This window comes from Pseudopipra pipra, chromosome 16 (genome assembly GCF_036250125.1).
Source record: "Pseudopipra pipra isolate bDixPip1 chromosome 16, bDixPip1.hap1, whole genome shotgun sequence".
Taxonomy (NCBI): domain Eukaryota; kingdom Metazoa; phylum Chordata; class Aves; order Passeriformes; family Pipridae; genus Pseudopipra; species Pseudopipra pipra.
In genome coordinates, this window is record NC_087564.1 from 782,027 (window position 1) to 801,206 (window position 19,180).

General features: G+C 54.3%; 1 protein-coding gene across 8 annotated transcripts in view; it reads right to left on the reverse strand.

Moving 5' to 3' along the window:
* LOC135422882 (ankyrin repeat and fibronectin type-III domain-containing protein 1-like) overlaps positions 1–19,180 on the reverse strand; it is a 220,454-nt gene that overhangs the window by 14,249 nt on the left and 187,025 nt on the right. For all 8 annotated transcript variants that reach the window (XM_064672436.1, XM_064672435.1, XM_064672434.1 and 5 more), the window contains 4 exons: positions 1,416–1,617; positions 903–1,110; positions 419–613; positions 33–146 (listed from right to left, as the gene is read on the reverse strand). In XM_064672436.1, the coding sequence (XP_064528506.1) occupies positions 33–146; positions 419–613; positions 903–1,110; positions 1,416–1,617 (719 nt within the window). The remainder of the gene's footprint in view (positions 1–32; positions 147–418; positions 614–902; positions 1,111–1,415; positions 1,618–19,180) is intronic.

Genomic DNA, 19,180 nt, shown 5'->3' on the forward strand with positions numbered 1-19,180 from the left:
CCCTGCACTGCTGCAAGGATCCTGGTCCTTACCTTTATACTTGGTGACAACGGCTGAGTTGACGCTCAGGGGCTCCCAGAAGGTCACCTGCACCGAGGAGCTGCTGGCCACCGAGAGGTGGACGTTGGTGGGGGCGTCTGGCACTCCTGGGGACAGAAAGTACAGGGACCACTACAGCGAGGACGGTCACTCTGCCCCCCTCAGTGTCCCTCTTGGGCCTCCCCCCAGTCCCAGGGACATACTCCCTGAGTGGAACACATTCTCCCTGCCACGCACCCATACTGTGAGCCCTGGTTACAGGGAGTGGGGACATCGATGGGTGCTGCCACAGCCCCGTGCCTGGACCACGCACAGCCCTGCTCCTTCCCCCAGTGCAGGGGCTGCCCCCGGGCCCCCCAGCCCTCCTGTGGGCACTCACGGGCGTGCTCAAACCCTGCCTTCATGCGCTTGTAAAGCCGGAACCGCCACTCCCAGGCCTTGAGTTGCTTCTCCTTCTCGGAGCAGTCGGTGTTGGGCGCCTCGTTCACCACCTGCGCCGTCAGCTCGTTGACACGCTGCTCCGCCTCCCGCACCAGCGTGGAGAGGTGCAGGGAGCGGCTCTCTAGGCTCACGACTGTGGGGAGGGGGGGACGGCCGTGGGTCCCAGGAGGAGAGACAGGAGAAAGGAGGAGAAGGTGCTTAGGACAAGCCCCGGCTCTGCTGGTAACGAATCCCCACTCCCAGATGCCATCCTCCCCTTGGTGTCCCAGTCCTGGGATCCACTTGAGTGCATGGCCCTGCTACAGCCTGCACCAGAGCCCAACGACCACTTCCCCACCCATACCCCACTGCCTGAGGTGCCCTGTTCCACCAGGCTGGAGACTCAGGTGATGGGCACAGCACAGCTCCCTGTCCCAACTCACAGTGTGGACTCTCCTTTGCTCCCGCCTGCAGCAGGGCCCTGGCGATGGGAGTGTTGTTGGTCATGATAGCGATGTCCAGGGGCAGGAGCCCCTCGCTGTTGGGGGTGTTGAGGTCCAGCTCCTCGGGGCTATACTGCTTCAGCAGCTCCTGGACCCTGTCGAGGTCCTGCAGCTCCACAGCCTCGAAGAGGGCAGCATTGCTCTGGAACTGGGTGGAAGGAGAAACACAGGCGGGCTGAAAATGGGGCACCTTACTCCACCCCACCTCTCACCAGCACCTCATGAACCCAATCAGGGAGAGGGTGCCCTTGTCTCAGAGGCTTGGGAGCATCATCTCTTTGCAAACACATCTGGATGGTGCCAAGCAAACCAGCTCCAGCTGAACTTGCTTCAGGGTGGCTTCACTTAACACACTCTTGGGCTTCTACCTAGGTGACAGCATCACCCACACACAGACCCTCTACCCCCATGGAGCCCCTGTCCCCCTCTGGATGGAGCCCAGCAGGCACTGACCAGGTAGGACTTGCGGAGCTTCTCCTTCTCGCCCCGTCCCACCAGGCTGCCCTCGTCGAAGGACATGTAGTTGACGCGGAATTTCCCCGACAGGTTCCGGTAGAGCCTCTTGGCCGCGTTGGGTGAGGAAGGGCCTGGTGGTTTCCTGGCCTGTGCCAGCTGCAGGTCCCGCATCTGCTGCGTCATTTTAGGGGAGGATGACCTGGGAAAAAGCAAGGAGGTGTGAGGAGATGAGGCACGGAGGGTGTGCCAGAAGGGCAGAGGCACATCTGCAGCATCAGGACTGGGACACAAATCAGGAGAGCCAGAGCAGTGCTGAGCAGCACCAATGTGAGTGCCTGCAAGCTGGAGCCAGTGCCAGCAATGCCCTCCTCCATCTGTTATCACCTGAGGCAGGGCTGTTTCTCCTCCTCTCCACTGCTGCTGGCCCTGCAGGCGTCTCAAGGGGCTCATAGGAACCCTGCAGGTGAGACCTTTCCTTCCAGACCCAAACTGAAATGCCCAAAGCAACCTCAGGCTGCTCAGCCCTGCCACTGCTCTGGATCCACTACAGCAGGGCAATCTATCCTTACTCCCAGTCCCTAGCATTCAGCTCCTACAGAGACAGGTTGCCCCATCCAGGGCTGCCCAGACCCCTGTGGCAGTGGAGGCTGCATGGAGTGACAGTCCTCAGCTCTGTGCTGGGTGACCGCTGTCCACCACACCATTGGCTTGGGATGGCCTTGTGCACCCTCTCCATGTCCATCGTAGCAGGAACCCACATCCTGCACTTATCACCATCCCTCAGCCCTTTCTGGTACATGACTTTCCTTGGGGTTATTATTCCAGCAAAGGGTACCCTCTGAAATTGAAGCGGGAGCAGGGAATGGACAAAAGGCCATTTCCAATGTCATCAAGACAATGCCAGGTCCTGATGGGGACCAGTGACCCCAGTGTCCTTCTCATCAAGAGACCCAGGCTCCACAGCTGCTCCTCACCTTCTCCATCCACATTGATTGTGCTACAAAACCTTTTCTTCACTATGATTAGAGAATCAAAGGCTACTTTGGGCTGGAAGGGACCTTGAAGATCATTTAGTTTCAACCCTCTGCTGTGGGTAGGGACATGATTTTGATTGCTGCTTTCAATAGCCATCATAAATATCTACAAGTCACTAGGAAAGCCAATGTCTTTTCTGGGGCTTCCCAGAGTGGGAGCTGCCCCTCTCCCTGCAGCCAGGACCCTCCTGTCTCCATCAAGACCTCATCCCACCAGGGAAAGTCTCTAGCTTTGGTGTGAGCGTGGCCTCATTGCTGTGTGGGGCTTTCACCCATAAGTCATCCTTTACAGCATGGATGGTTTCCACTGGCATCAAACATCTGATCCCCTTCTTCAGTGCTGGAGCTCTGGCACACTTCCTAGACAAGGAGCATCAGGTCTAAAGAGCATTTAGCATGACTTAATACAGCTTCTCTCAGTTTTGACCCCATACCCCTGTGTATAAGGACAGATATTTGGGGGCAAGGTCTTCCCCGAATTGCTTTATTGGTTAAATATCAAGTGTGATAAAAGCATGACATTTGGCTGAAGGTCATACCAAAAAGGCTGTGCCTGTGGTGATGATGTTTATAAAGCCATCATCAGGAGACAGGATATTAATAACCACCTCGCTCCGCGCTCTCCATCGTCCTGATTTCAGATGAGGCACCGTGGGCTGCAGAAAGACTTCAATGATTATAACCTTTTATTGCTGTGATATTTAAGAGTGGAAAACGCTGGGGAGGTTGGCTCCTGGCAATCATTCATCTCACCAGCTTTAGCCTATGGATTTAGAGGTCTCCAGTGTGGCCCAAGCCACGGTGTCAAGTTGCTGCCCTGGGTTGTTCCAGCACTGGATGTTATTTGAACAGAGGCTTTTATGGATCAGACAGTGAACACCAACCACACCAACCAATCGGCCATCTGCAAAAGCAGCCATGCAGAGCTGGGTGAGTTCTGTGCAGCAGGGTCCTGCTGGTTCCGGGGGGGAGGAAGGGATCAGCACCCACCAGGAGGGTCTCACCACAAGGTGAGAGGCCTGCACAATGCAGGGAAGGGCTGGAGAACCGGCCCTGGGCTCTCCTGGGCCTTCCCAGCTCCTTACACAGAGTCCTCAGCTTGCAGCCTGAGCACATAGTGCTTCATCATGGACATGGAGCAGCTCCTGGCACGGCCACTCCTGAAGTCTCCTCATGCCAAGGGCTCACACATGGCACATAAAACCTTCTACAGATGGCAAGGACAAGATCCCAGAGATCACAGGAGCAGGAAAGTATCACACAGCCCTGCTGTCACTGGTGGACAGAGATTACGGGAAAAACCACCCGTACCTGAGCCAGCAGAGTGTTCTGGCAGGAAGAGGCAGCCAGGAAGGCAGGTCTGACCCTCGGGCAAAGCCTGAGACACAAAGTGCTGCCTGATATATTTAGGAAAGAGAAATAACTGATTCGAGAGGTTCTCCAGCAAAACCTTGCCCTTTCTATCGTGTTTAAGAGTTTCCTGCTGCCCAGGTCCTCTTCTCTCAACCTCCAGCTGCTGCTCAAGGGTGAAGATGTTGAGGCTACTCAAAAAGATGTCTAATTCCACTGCGTCTCCCCTTCATCTGAGGAGGCAACAATGCTCTTCCCTCTACGGAAGTTGAAGGAGACCGTGTTGTAACAGATCCCTGTTCCATCCATGCCTGCAGAATCAGGGGTTTAAAATGAAATGGTGCTTTGGAGCAAAAGCCTTTTTTTTCTGCCAATTAAAATACATGGCAAACGACCCAGTACAGGCAGACTTCACAACTGGGTGGAAGCTCTCTCAGAGAGGGTAGAAACTGAGGTGAATAGAAATTTCTCCCTGTTTTCCCTCCTCTGATTTGCTTTTAATGAGAACTAAAGAGATGGAAATTATTCAGCACTCAGGAGTGAACATCTATCTATATTAGATCAGCTGCCCCAGAGATAAGAGTTTCCTGTCCTGTGGTTATGAGTCATCTGGACTCAGTGAAATAGTCTTGATTTATCTAGAGCTAAACTTTGCCCTGGAGCAACTGATAGCTGAAAACAACACCCACAGATGTCCTGCCCTTGGGGGCCGACCAGCCAACACCAGTTCACCCATGGCAAAGCCCCATCCTGCAGAGAGGTGTGGGAGGAGATCCCACCTGCTCTGCCTTTAGAGTCTCAGTGCAGCCAAACTAAATTTATCTCAGCCTCAATCAGTTTCTGTTGCTAATTATTGTCCTACCTTCTGCAGAGAGGGGACAGGTGCTTTGCCTGCCCCAGCAGTTCAGTTCTCTGGCCATGGGGTGTGTTTGTGACCATCAGGGAGGTGGTGTGGACACCAGGTATGCACTGCCATAAAACCACATACCAGCAAAAGTCCAACACCCTCTCCATGGAAGAGGCTGAGTTTCTGTGGAGGGATGTGTTAGGGCTGGACAGATCCATCAGATTTGGACCTCTCAGACAAGAGAGACATTGAGGGACTGGAGTGTGTCCAGAGAAGGGAATGAAGCTGGGGAAGGGTCTGGAGCAGCAGGAGCAGCTGAGGGAGCTGGGGGAGCTCAGCCTGGAGAAAAGGAGGCTCAGGGGGGACCTTCTCCCTCTCTCCAACTCCCTGACAGGAGGGGGGAGCAGAGGGGATCAGGCTCCCAAGGAACAAGTGACAGGACAAGAGGAAATGGCCTCAAGTTGTGCCAGGGGAGGTTTAGGTTGGATATTGGGAAAATTTCTTCACAGAAAGGGTGGTCAGGCCCTGGCACAGCTGCCCAGGGCAGTGGTGGAGTCCCCATTCCTGGAGGGATTTAAATGCTGTGTAGATGAGACACTTGGGAACATGGGTCAGTGGTGGCCTTGGCAGTGCTGGGGGAATGGTTGGACTCAATGATCTTAAAGATCTTTTCCAACCTTTGTGATTCTGTGATTCTGTCTCATAAAACAATGCAATAGAGGTGGTTTTCTCTTTTTTTAAAGCACATGAGGATGGATGTGCATAAGGCACCTTCATTTTCTCCCTCCTCCTGCATCAAACACAACCAAATCCACTGGGTAGTTCATAATGTTATGGTTTCTGAATATTCTGGGTTGTAATGGTTCCAACACTGCAGAACTTGGCCTAGTAAACAGTGTTAATAATTGTTGTAATTCCACGATTTTAAGTGCATTTTGTTGAAGGGTGTAGCCTCTCTAAGTCTCCAGCAGAGAACCAGTCCCTGTAAGACACATCTGGTCTGTCTCACTGGCAGAGTCCAGAGACCAGGCTGGCAGAAGGAGCCCAGCAGGTACCTGACCAGGCAGGGGATGACCATCCTGCCCAGAGGACACCAGACTAGACATAAGGAAGAAATTTTTTATGCTGAGATTGGTCAGGCCCTGGCACAGGCTGCCCAGAGAAGCTGTGGCTCCCCCATCCCTGGAAGTGTCCAAGGCCAGGCTGGATGGGACTTGGATCAGCCTGGGCTAGTGGAAGGTGTCCTGCCCATGGCAGGGTGGTAGGATGAGATAAATGATCTTGAAGGTTCCTTCCAACCCAAAAGAATCTATGATTGTACGATGGGGCTGGTGGGGACCACGGTGGCCATCCCACACCACCTCCCACCAGCGGGAGCCCGGGCTGTGAACAGGCTCATGTGCAGGCAATGCTGCTGCTGGTGGCAATGACCTTCCAGCCAAAACCTGAGGCTGCCTGGTCCCTGCTGCCCTCCATGCTGGCTGTGGAAAGGATTAGCTCATGGGTGCCTGCCCATGGAGGCAGTGAGAGGGCAGATTCCAGGCTGCAGATATGAGGTCAGCGCTGCACTCTGGTCTTTGGGGTCAGTGTGGGTGGTTATCCCTTCAGGGAGCTGCTCCCCACCATCTGCAGCCCGACGCAGCAAAGAGAAAAACAGCAGGGCTCTGTGCATGAGAAAAAGAGTCTGAATGATGGAGAATGAAAGGTGCTGATGCTGGCGTGGGGAGGAGAAGAAGGACGGGGTCCTTGCAGATCCTGTAGCCTCGTGGCTCCATAAATATCAGTTGTCCATTAGCACAAGCTGCCAGGGATGCTCTCCTGAACCGTGGTCCAATGTAGTCTATAGGGTTATCCAAGAAACAGGCAAAGGACAGGAGAAGCCAGTTATCAGGGAGAGACAACCCAACCTAGCCAAACTCATCCTTGTGCACACAGAAATTCATGTGCCATGGCCACGGACACTCAGGCACTGAACACTCTACAGAGGAGCCCAACACAGAGAGCAGCTCCTCTCCAGTAACAGGGACATGAATCAGAAGTGCAGTGTCCAGCATGAAGAGGAGCTGCTGATGCACTTGTATTTTCCACTCTTTTTGCCCAAGTATAAGCGATTTTTCATGACTGGCAAAATATAGAGACTGGATCTAAAGTGGAACATGAAGAGTGGGATTTCATAACCCACCAAAAGGCATACTCAAAACTAGGACCAAATTCCATGCTCAGCATCCCTGCGAGGCAGCAGGGATCACTGGAGCAGCAGGCACACCAGTTACCCACCCTGGGGTGTGTGGACCACCAAGGTATTTAGGTATTGTGCAGTGACCCAGCCATACAGAGACGGAGCAAAACCCTCCTGCTCCATAGAAACATCTGCGTGCCTAGAAAATGCACTTGCTTATTGAAACCTGGGTCCAGAGAAAGGCATCAAAGCAGACTTTGTTTGTTTGTTTCCTCCAGCTTTTCTCTTTTCTCCCCACTTGGCAAACCCACTGGGTTTTGTTTTGAGTGGAGCCGAAGCGAGCATGCCTCTTTTGTTTAGCAATAACAACTAACTTATATAGATGCTGCTCCTGCCAGGACATTTTTGTTTGAGCTCCAGAAACCCAGTGCTGTTAAAACCTGATGCCTGGAGGAGCTCAGTGTGGTTCAAGGCTCTGGGGTCAGTGCAGAACCTCCCGAGCATCAGTGCTGGTACAGCTGTGGGTCATCTGTGCCGTCTCCACTGCAGGCACACCACGGTGCCTCTCTGCTGCTCGAGCAGCTCGTGATCCAAGGGAGCAGAGAACAGACCCCATGGACACACAGCCCACCACGTCATGGCATAGCACTGGAGTGGAAAGCTGACTCCCAGGACCCAAATGAAAAGCACATCCTGGGTGAGATCTGCAACATCCACCCATGCCCAGCGCCTTCCAGCTCTGCAGGGGATGACGTGGAGGATTCCCCCTCGGGAGCAGGGCGGGGTCAGAGCCGTGCTGCACCATCCCCAAATCAGGAGAATTTGCATCCCCTGGGGAGTGCTTGCGCTGGGAGCGGATGGTAAGGACCTCCCAGGTCCAGTCCTCACTCAGCCATGGCAGAAGGGACTCACACAGGCCGGATAAACAATATCCCGCTGGGGGTTGGTGGTGTCCTCCTGAGGCACGGCCATGTCCCCCGGTCTGCCACAGCAGGGAAGAGCCTGCCTGCACAGCTCATCCCCACTGCACCTCCCTCTTAAATCACAGCCTGAATCTGGGAAAGATGGGGAATTCAGGGCTCGGAGAGAGGCTCAGAGCCAGCCAAGAAGATCACTCGCTGACAGTCTCCCATAAAACACTCCGTGCTGCAGGCTCAGCAGCACCTTTGGGGGAGGAAGGGAGCAGAGAGGCTCGAGTAAATTCTGCTGCAACACAATAATGCTGCTGCTTCTTGCTTTTCTTTTGCTTTATTTTTTTAATTAAACATCCCAGTGTTTAAAAGTGAGCCCAGAAGGACCTTGTGGCTTAACTCCATTTAAAATATACCCAAAATAAGACTTTCAGTTCCTGGATCCCCTGTGACATCTGCCATCAGGGTCAGGGCTGCTGTCAGGCACACATTGCCATCATGAAGTGTCACTGTCCTGGCCGTGCCCACACAGGGCATCCCTCCTGCACACACTCCTCAAGCAGCACTGCCAGGACACGAGGGCACCTCTCCTTGGGGCCTGAGGGACAGGGCACAATGACTGGCTCCCCAGCCAAGGCAGGTGATGCTGCCAGCACCATCAGCCTCTGAGCACCAGCCTTGGGCTGCTGTAAGGGGGCACTGGTGGGCACAGCCTGGCTCTGGGCATCCCAGCCACTCCAGGCACTCAAACCATCCTTTGAGGGAGGGTATTCAACATCTCAAAGGTTCACACAGGCTCTATCCACAAATCTGGGTCAGGAAGGAGATACTGGAGGCTTCTGCAACCAGTCCAGCTCCCCTGGCTTTAAAGTTTTCACAATGATTTACCCCAGCAGAACTTCTGGGTGACCTGCCCAGACGGTCCCACCTAGAAAATCCACTTTCCCAATTCTGCACAACCAAATTCCAGGGGGATGGAGCCAAGTGGGTCTGTGCATTATGGACTGATGGACTCTGGTCTCTGCCCAGAGGGGTTTGGGAGCCTCTGCTCAGGCTGCAGCATCCCTGTGTGATTCACACGTGTCCCTGGGGCATCTCCCAGTGCCAAAAGCCCACGGTCCCTTCCCACAGTGCAGGCACTGGGCATGGCTCAGCCCTGGGCTCCCACCTCCCGGCCAGGGCAAACCCTCCTCACTGCCTCCCCACAAAGCCAGCCTTTAATTGCTGCTTGACATTAAGTATCTGAGCAAGGAAGTCTTGGGTAAATGTTCTTGCTATGGGAACACACAGTGCTGAGTCTCTTTAATTACATTGTTTTTGTTTGGCTTTTTTATTAGTTGTGCTGCGGCTTCCCCTCCCTGACAGGCCAGCGGAGCGCACGCTAAATAAGGCCGGGTTTAAAGCCCGCCGTGAAACCCGACCCGCGGCACCAGACTGGCTGGACGCGGTGCAAGCCAGGGTTACGCGGGACACGCATTCCAGCCGCCGCGGTCCAGCTCCGGCCTTGCGCTCCCCCCGTCCTGCTCAGGCATCGAAGCCACTCCGAGCACAACCGCCACACTCCAAACCACCTCTGCAGCCTCGTCCTCCCCTGCTAGGAACAGCCTAAGCCCGGGCCCCACGCTGCCCCATTTCCATCATACCCATCACTTCCACACTGACCCACATCCCCGTGGTACCCACCGACTCCGCCTCCATCATACTCATCACCTCTGTGCCGGTCCCCATCCCAAACTGCCCTGCCCCACACCTGCTCAGCCCACCTCCAGGCTGCCCCTCGGGGCCAAAGAGTCTTCTTCCCACCAGCCACACTGCTTTCATCTTCCTCTGCCCTCCTTGTTATTTTAAAGGCATTCCAGAGGATGCTGTCAGGCTTGGATGTGGTTTGGTTGGGTTGTTTGTTTTCGTACTGGAGGTTTTATGATCGCATTGGGAACAAGCCCTAATTGAGCTGCAATTCGAATTGCAGTCCGTGGGTATTTGTTTCATTTTTGGAAGGGCTCAAACGACTGTTCAGCTTAGCTGGAGAACGCATTCGGTTTTAACTGGAACCTGATGGAGACAGGATGGAGCAGGACAGGCTGTCCTGAGCTGTGACCGAAGCTCCTGGGGAAGCCCAGTGTGGCCACCCCGGTGCCAGGTATGCAACAGGCAGCTCTGGTTGTGACCATAGCCCTGCGACCACCCAAAAACCCTGGCACTGTCAGGGAGGAGGCAGATGGAGCCAGAATTCCAGCGCCAAGAGCCAAGCGTGCAGCCCTGGAGCCTGGCTCCACAGGGGCTTGCAGCCACCCTGCAAACCCCTGACCCCTGCAAAACTCTATGCCCTGCAAAACCCTGCCTTCTGCAAGCCTCTGTTCCCCCAAAATCCCTGTCCCCCCAAAATCCCTGTCCCTTCCAAACCCCTGTCCTCTCCAAACCCCTGTCCCCTCCAAACCTCTGTCCCCTGAAAACCCCTGTCCCCTGACAACCTGCATCCTGCAAACTCCTGCACCCTGTAAATCTCCTCACTGCAGGGTTTGTGACCTTGTGCTTGCCCGGCCCCCCAAAAAAGGGAGCTCAGAACCACCACCTGCTGCTCCTCACTGGGTCAGGAGCTGCCTCCAGATCGGAGCTGCTTGCAGGGAACAGGCAGCAGAAACGGGCAGGACCTAAAGGTCAGTGCCCAAGCTGCCCTTCATGGGACCTACATTGGTGTCACCTTCTGCTGACCGAATTAGTGCTCAGGCCCAACACCCAAAATGTGCCCGATGCTTCCGGCACAGGCGACCAGCTGGACCTTTGCAGGTAGGGATAGATGGACACAAAGGTTTCCAAAGCACAGAGGGACCAGAGGGCACCTGCTCTGCTCCGCTCCCTTCTTTCCAGGATCTCACAAGCTCAGATGCTGGAGCAGGTCAGCGGAGCTCTGAAGACACCTCTGACCCGCTGGCACCATCCCAGCTAAATCAGACTTCCGTGTGTGAAAGGGGATGAGCAGTGGGGACTCGCTGCCCCTCTGTCAGGAAGAAATCCTATCCCGGCCTGGCCTGCCAGGAACGAGCAGTGTTCTGTGCCACAGCTGCATGTGTGCAAACCCTGCTCCAGGGATCAAATGCACAAGCTGAGTCATACGACGCCTGGGCTCAAAGATCACTAGAGGCAAAAGGAGGGAGAAAAAATATCCCTCTGGGTTCACAGGGGCCCAGTTTGGATCCAAGCAGAGCAGAAGGTGGATGTTCAGCGTGGGGATGCCCAGGGCCCAGCTGCCATGGTGGGAGGACTGAGAAGGGACGTAAGGTCACATCGTCCAAGCCTGGTCCTGTCCCCTTCCTGGGGCCTGAACACACACTTTTGGTAAGGGAGCAGAGCAATTCCATGGGAGCAAGTCCATGGGGCCAGAGGCTGTCCCAATGAGATACATGACCCTGGGGGCTGGGATGGCACTGCCCCAGCTCCTCTGGGGGCTGCTGCCATGTACCTGCACTCCAGTGGGATGTCTGGGACCTCCCGGGGCCAGGAAGAAGCACTCACCTGTCTTCCCTCAAGATGGCTTGAGCTTGTGCAAGAGGGATGTTGTGTGTTTGATGATGGCCCCAACTCAGGGTACCATCCCACACTGCCACCTCCTCACCCCCACTGACACCCACCAGGACTGTCTCCTCTGCATCCATCTCCCTATCCTGGGATGGTGGGAGTCCACACCCAGGCCCTCCACTCTGGTTCAAAGGTTGGCTCAGCTCCTTGTTCTGCTGGAAACAGGGCTGCTGAGAGCCGCATCGCTGCTGCCTGGCTCTGGGGCTGCAGCTCGCCCTGGCATGGAGGCACAGCTACACATGGTGAGGGCTGAGACCTGCAGACTCATCACAGCAGTGGGAAGCAATGGATTTGCACCCAGACCTGCAGAGACAACCAAATCCTTTAACCTCCTGCGCCACCTGGTGCCACCAGGAAGAATGTGCCAGTGGGATCCCGGCTCTTATCAGAAATCACCTCTTCTCCAAAACCATCAAACAGTAGAAAAATGGCCCAAGAAGGACTTCTGGAGGTCTCCTGAGCTCACTCCCCCATGCCTATGGCTGGGCTCCATCCTCAGCCACCTACATCCCACCTGCTCTTCTCAGTCCTCCAGGAGACTTCCCCATTCCATCACCGGGATGTTCCTTCTGGTGGAAACCCACCTTCAGTCCATCATCCCACCCAAGCCACGCAGCTGGACGGGCCCAAGCCTTGCGACGGAAACCAGGCTGAAGACTTCCAGAGCTGCACCCAAAGGAGTTACCAAAGGCAGCCCACAGACATTGATCTCAGCAGGGAGGAGGAGACAACGGCCAAGACACAATGGAAAAGCAGACAAATGCACACACCCGGCTCCAGAGCTGCTGCCCAGCTGGTAAATGTTACTGGAGTCAGAAACCCCCTTTCCCACTGGAAAGCAACAGCAGGAGCCATCCAGCAGTGCTGGGCATGCTGGCCACTATCCACACACTGTCCCTGGCACTGCCACCAAGAGCAACCACCCCCCAGTGGGGATCTCCTCGGACCACTGCTGGCATGTCCCAGCCTGGCAAAGCCCTTGTTTGGCACAGCTTCATGCAAGGATTTGCTCCTGCCTTGCCCTGTCCAGCACCCACTGGGGTCTTCTCTGACCCACCCATCCCACCATGGTGCCCTGCTGCTGGTCTCGTGCCAGCACCACCCAACTCCTGCAGAACACCAGAGGAGCTGGGGCACTGCCACCCAACTGCAACAGCACTCACACATACCAGAGCTGACCTTCCCTCCATGCATCTCCATGGAGTCAGCATCCAAAGCCTGCAGTCCAAGGGAAGAAGTCAGTTTTTCTCACCATTTTGCTAGAAAACATCCCACAAGTGCTAAAGTGTTCTTTTAACAGCACTAGCTGGGGAAACGGCACCACCAGCCAGGCCTCTTTCCAGCTGGGGTTTGCCTGTTCCTTCATCAGATGGGAGCTTTCCCAGCCCATGGCACAAAAGCAGAAAGCTTTGAGATACCACCATGTGGAAAAGCCCCAGCTGAGGATAACAGAGCTTGTGGAGGAACTGCCAGAGCCCTCAGAACAGCAAATAGAAGAGATTTCCACCCTGATATGAAAGAGCAGCTTTGAAAACCACAGGGATGACCAGGTCAAACTTCTGACCATCGGGACATGCCCTTCATGGACTTGATGATCTTGAAAGTCTTTTCCAACCCTAACGATCATATGACTGTGTCTATCCATGCATGAGTGTGATGTGCTGCTGAGCACACCCATGGGACAGGGAGGCCTGCAAATATCCTTTCCCAGGTCTCACAGGATATGGGAGCACTGGGAAACGATCTCAGCATTCTCCTCACCTAGAGCCCAAGCTGACCTGAGCTCTGCTCTTTGCTCTGCCACTGAGGGGAGAGGCAGGGGATGCCCACAGCCAGTGCCTCAGTTTCCACATGGGCAGTGGAGACAAAGACAATGTTGCTTTTGGTGAAGTGCTTTGAGATTTGTCATTGAGGAGCAGTTTGGGCTCCTTCAGCCACCACCCCTGATCTGGACTCATGTGGGCAAGGGGGTGTCCCTAGAGAATGGGACAGGAGGTGCTCTGTGCAGCTGGTGAGCAGTGGGAGCAGTGGCCAGAGTCTCTTTGTGGATGGGGACATCAGCAGAGCTCCTCCAGGCATGCCCAACCACGCTTTCCAGTGGCTAACCTGTTTGACCAAATCCGTGTGGATTTCCAGCAGGAATGCATCATCCCTGCCAAATTTCAAGTCTCTTTTTCAAAGACGAGACACCAGAAGTCCTCAAACAAAGAGAGAGGAGGAATAAAAAAAAAAGAAATTGGCAAAGCTACCATTTTTCCTCAACTTTCTGCTGAAACTTGGGAAAAATAGAGGAAAAAAAAGGAGAGAGAAAGTTCAGCCTGAGGCAGAGAAGCACAGAACAATCCAGCCCGAACAGTTAAAGTCTGGCAAAGGTAAAAACAAAGAAACTTCCACTGGGAAGTGTTATACAGCCTTACCAAGGCTGTCTGCTGGCTCCATCCATGGTGCCCTCCTCGTCCCTCCATGCAGCACCCAGGGATGACTTCCCTGCAGCATGGAAGAGCAAGGGTGGAGGTGGCCCTGGAGATGGGAGGCAGCAGTGGGGAGTGAGAGGAGACCGCTCTGACCCCAGCACCTCAGAGATCTCCTAAAGCACCTGGAAGATCCCTGCTCACACAGTTACACTGAGCAGGAACTTTGAGCCACACACAACCAGCCTGGGCTCCTCCATCAGCAAGAGGCTGGGAAACATCTTACAGAGCTGGTGGCCCTACCACTTGGTGGGTGCTGCTGTCTCCCTCCTCCCCCTCATCATGCCCTGAACAGCAAGACAAAGGGTGGAAACACCCTCATGCTCCTCAGACACCCTGCTCTTCCCAGCATGTTCCTCCCCTGTTTCTCCTGCCTGCTGCAAGACACTTTCCTCCAGACCAAGATGCCCATGGACCCAGAAAACCCCTTTATGTGCCCACTGCTTCCTGTCACCTACAATCACAGCTTCCCATTTACTGAGCCAACAAGCCTCCAGCCCTGAGGGCCTCTCTTCCTCCATTATCCCAGTTTTTCCAGTGACAGACCAAACAACCTGGTGTGGATGCATGCAAAGCTAGCAAGTGTGAACTACAGGAAAAGTGTGGGAGCAGGACAAGGCAGGGGGATTTAACTCTCTCCCAGACCACCTGGGTGACTCTGAGCAGGTCACTAAAGACCTGGTGCTGCAATGGGGTGCCCACCATGCCCCTGAGACCAGGGAGAGCAGCAGTTATGGCAGCACCGTCCCAGTGCTGACAGGGACAGCTCTGTCCATCTGCTGGGGGTTCCACCTGGGGTGAAGAGTGGCTGCTCAGGCAGCAGACACCCTGATTTATAGAATCATAAAGTATCCAGAGTTGGAAGAGACCCACAAAAATCACAAGTCCAACTCTTGGCCCTGCATCAGGGCACCAGACACCCCAACAATCCCACCATGGCCCTGAGAGCATTGTCCAAACACTCCTTGAGCTCTGGCAGCCTTGGGGCTGTGACCACTGCCCTGGGGAGCCTGTACCAGTGCCCTATGCAGTCCCCCTCTAGGGAAAGAACCTTCTCCCAAAATCCAGCCTAACCCTCCCCTGACACAGCTCCAGCTGTTCCCTGGGGTCCCGTTGCTGGTCACAGAGAGCAGAGATCAGCACCTGCCTCTCTGCTTCAGAAGGATGAGGTGAGTATGTCAGTGCATGAGGAAGGCAGCCTTGGGTGCCTGTGCAATGCAGCATCCTGATCCTGACCTGCATCATCAGGAAAGGAGACAGCCAAAGAAACTTCCCAAGTTCATGTGAAGTTCATCCCAGTGGAGCTCTGCTCCATAAGCAAAACTTTCCTGCCTGTCATGACCAGGGCAGAGCAGGGCCAGGACTGCACTTGGGAGGATGAGATCTCTTGGCAGCATCCATCTTCCCCTTGCAAAGCAATCAGGGAAGTGCTCTGCCAGGACATTCAGCTCCTTGCTGAAGGAGCTCCAAGGGCACGCTCACAGCTGAGCTTCCCTCAGACCCCACTGGGACAGCAACAGGACACTGGGAGCACACAGGGAAAGCAGGAACACTGACTAAATGTCACGGCAGCTTATCTGTGTCCAGAAGCAGGCTTCTTGCTGCCCAGGATTTATCCTAGTGCGTTGCAGTGCACAGGATGCCCCAGCTCTCCTGCCCTCACGCACCCGCCCGGCTGTGGCACGTCAGGACTCGGCTCCGGAGCCCGGCTTGGAGCAGGGAGGATGGAAGAAGAGGTGGAGCACGGGCAAGGACATGGTGCAGGTTGGACCTCAGATGAGCTGCACTGGCTAACCCAGTCCTTCACCCAGCTGCAGCTCCTGACAGGTCGGGAGGCAGGGCAGTCTGTCCCGGCACCACAGCCCAGCCTCGGGGGGGTCTCTGCCCTCCCGGCTGGGCCCTGGCACGAGGCAGCAGGGACTGACCCCCCGTCAGTCTCTGGTGAGTCTCTCCTTCAAGGCTTGTGTGCTTTGACACAGGCCAGTCTTGCAGGGGCTGATGGATCCAGCACACAGCACCCTCCCACTTCAAGGCCCAGTGCACAGGGACATTTAAACCCAGAAGAAATTGGTTTAAGGTTATACCTGCCTGGATCTCCCCAGACTAGAAGGAGTTGTCTGCCCACCTCTGCTCCTGCCACTGCCTCTGTCCACAATAACTGCTTCCTCCTCCCCAGTGAAGATGCTGAGGAACAAGAACATCACTTGGAGATGAAAACAAAGACACCTTTTTAGTACCTTCTCCCTGGGCAGAAGTTCCATCTTGCAGGACACCGCTCACAGCACAGAAACCTTAACTTCGGTACTCTTGGCTGAAGCGCCAACACAAGCTGCCAGCTCCAGATTGTGATCCCAGATGTACAAAGTCTACCAGCAAAGCTTGACCTGCCAGCCCTGAGCTCAGACCAAGCCCACATCTCATCCCTCAGTCTGGGGAACAAGTTGGCCAGCAGAAGATCCCATTTGTCAAGTGTCCTGGAGCAACAGTAGCTCCTGAACCAGTGGATCTCACAGAATCATATAATCCTGGAATGGAATGGGTTGGATTGGAAGGTACCTGAAAGATCATCTTTTTCCAACCCCCTTGTGATGGTTTCACTCTAGGCCTTCCTGGAGACCAGCTTGTAACCAGGAAGGAACTAGGAAAGTGATCACGGAAGTATTCCATGCTATTCCTTTACGTAACTTGAGGTATAAATAAAGCCAGCAGGAGGGACCTCGCTCTCTTCCTTTCCGGCGAGGTTCGAGAGCGGTGGGTCCCTGTCTCGGTCTGGCTTATCTGGAGCTGAGGCGCACAGTGACTGCTGTTATCAGCCACGCGTGAGGGGAGAGCGCTGGGCCATGTCCAGCCATCCTGCCTGTTCAAAGGGAAGTGGTGAGATTTTGCTAATTTACCTTCAGTTGGCTGGTTGACTTGCTTGGTCTTTGTCCCTTTTTGTCCTTTTCCCTTCTCCCTCCCCTTCTTCCCTTTTTGGAGAGCTGTTTGGGATTTCTGGAGTTGTGGTGGTATAGTATTCTCATTGTATATATCTGTCTCATATGTAAAATATATATTTTTTTTTGCTATAGCTTTGGCTGCTTAAGTCGGTTTTTTTTCTCTTCCCTCTCTGGGAAGCAGGTCCTTGTTGTCAAGTTTCGGGGACTTGGTGGGAAGCCAGCTCGAAACTTGCACACCCCTCCATGGGCAGGAATGCCAAAGTGCCTGAAAAAAGAGGTTAACATTGCCATGTTCCTTTTAAAGCCTGAGAATCCGAGGGACGAGAAGGGCCAACTCTTGCCCTCAGTTGCTCAGTGGGCAGGGGAAGCGGGTACCCCATGCCCAGGCCATCACTTCATCCCTGCCCCCAGCCCAGGCCAATCTGCTCTGCAAGGGGTGAAGCTCCAAAGCTCTGAAAATTCAGTTTGGGTTCTGGTCACTTCAGTGCTTAAATGTGGAGCCTGGGGGTGGAGAGGAGAAGCAAGACTAGGGGAAGGGGTGAGTAACCACAGTGCCAAGTCATCCTGCAATCCCTGCCTTCTCAGAGTCTGCAACAACCATGAGCTTTGAAACCTGCAGGGTTTGTGCAGAAACCACCAGCTCAACAAGCCAGAGTCCCACGAAAGGTGACAATGGCTCCTCTGGGGGCAGTGGGCCAGACTCCATGCTGGTAACACCAAGAAGAGATGTTTCTTGGAACTCTGCTCATCTCAGCAGCTGCTCTGTTGGCCTTGCTTAACAAATGCTGCTACATAATGTCAGATGTTCATTTTCCACAGCTCCAAACCAACAGCTTTTTACAGCAAATCAAGAACACAACACAAGAAAGACATAGGCTTGTTAGAAAGATTCCAGAGGAGGACATGAAGATGCTCCAAGGGCTGAAGCCTCCCTGGTATAGAGACAGACTGAGAGAAGGCTCTAGCTAGGGAGACCTCAGAGCCCTTTCCAGTGCCTAAAGAGGGCCTACAGGAAAGCTGCACAGGGACTTTTTTGCAAAGGCATGAAGGACAAGGAGGAATGTTTTTAGGCTGAAGGAGGACAGATTTAGGTTGGGTATTAGGAAGAAATCCTTCCCTGTGGGGGTGGTGAGGCCCTGGCACAGGTTGCCCAGAGAAGCTGTGGCTGCCCCATCCCTGGAAGTGTCCAAGGCCAGGTTGGATGTGGCTTGGATTCACCTGGGCTAGTGGAAGGTGTCCCTGCCCATGGCAGGGGATTGAAAAGAGATGATATTGAAAGCCCCTTTCAATGCAAACCATTCCATGAATCTATGATCTGAAGCCTGAAGAGAGCTTGGACCTCTCCAGTCAGGGCAGGGATGGGCAAAAGGAAACCCATTCCATGACTGTGTGAAACCATTAGTAAGGAGCCTGCTCTGGCTTCAGGTAGGAGATGTGCCTCTCAGTTACTACCTGATAAGCCCTGACAGGCCCTCTTGGGACACTTCTTGGATAGGAAGAAGACTTTGAACAGACCTGTAGGGAGCTCAGGTGAACCTCTGCACCACGGGCAGAGTGAACACCATAAGCAGTTTCGCATGGTGATGCTGCCAAGTGTCCACTTTGGACAAAGCAAGGCATGAAACTTTGCCTTTTCCTGGCCTGAAACTGGAAAGTTTCTCAGATCTGCGCTATCTGGCACTGCCTACATGGAAAAATCTCCTTCATGTTGCCCAACAGTTCCTTGTGGTAGAAGATCATCCCTGTCTGACTTTCTCTCTTTTCAGTGAACTAAAGGTAACAAAGCAAAGTGGGACAGGGAGAGGAATGTCCCCGAGGAAGGAGCTGCTGGGGTAAATGGATGAACAGTTCAGTGTTGGGGACAAAGGGAGGAAATGTGAAAGTGAGGAGTGGAAGGGAACATAATTTCCTCTCTGACCTCCACCAGGCACTTGGGCTCACAAGCTTCCCTGAAAAGCAAGTCAGCACACAGGGGAAAGGTGGGTACGAAGGATGGGGAAGAGTTAGTGAGCAGGAAGACTCCAGCAGAGGTGGAACAAGGTCGCAGCACATCCAAGGACCTGGTCCTCAGTGTCCCGAGTGTCCCGGGCTGACTCCTGCCTCCCGTTTGGCCTCCCCGCTGAGCATTGCCCGTCCTGCCAGCGGCCAAGCCAGGAGGTCCAGTGTTGACCTGGCACTGAGAGACACTCTCCAGGAAGATAAACAGGAGGTTCCTGAAGCTCTGGCAGGCAGAATTGTCTCTGCCAGGGGAAAGTATCTAAGAGCAGAGGAAACCTGCCCAACAGTGACTGCCACTAGTAAAGGGACAAGGAAGGATTAAAAGTACTGGAATACCTTGGAAGCGCCAGCTGTCAGGACTATCTGGATGTGTCCATGCTTCTGTGTCTCCTGACCAGTGTCCCCAGCAGCATCAGCAGCAGGACCAGTGATCCCTTCTGCTCCCAGGGATGGAGGGAAG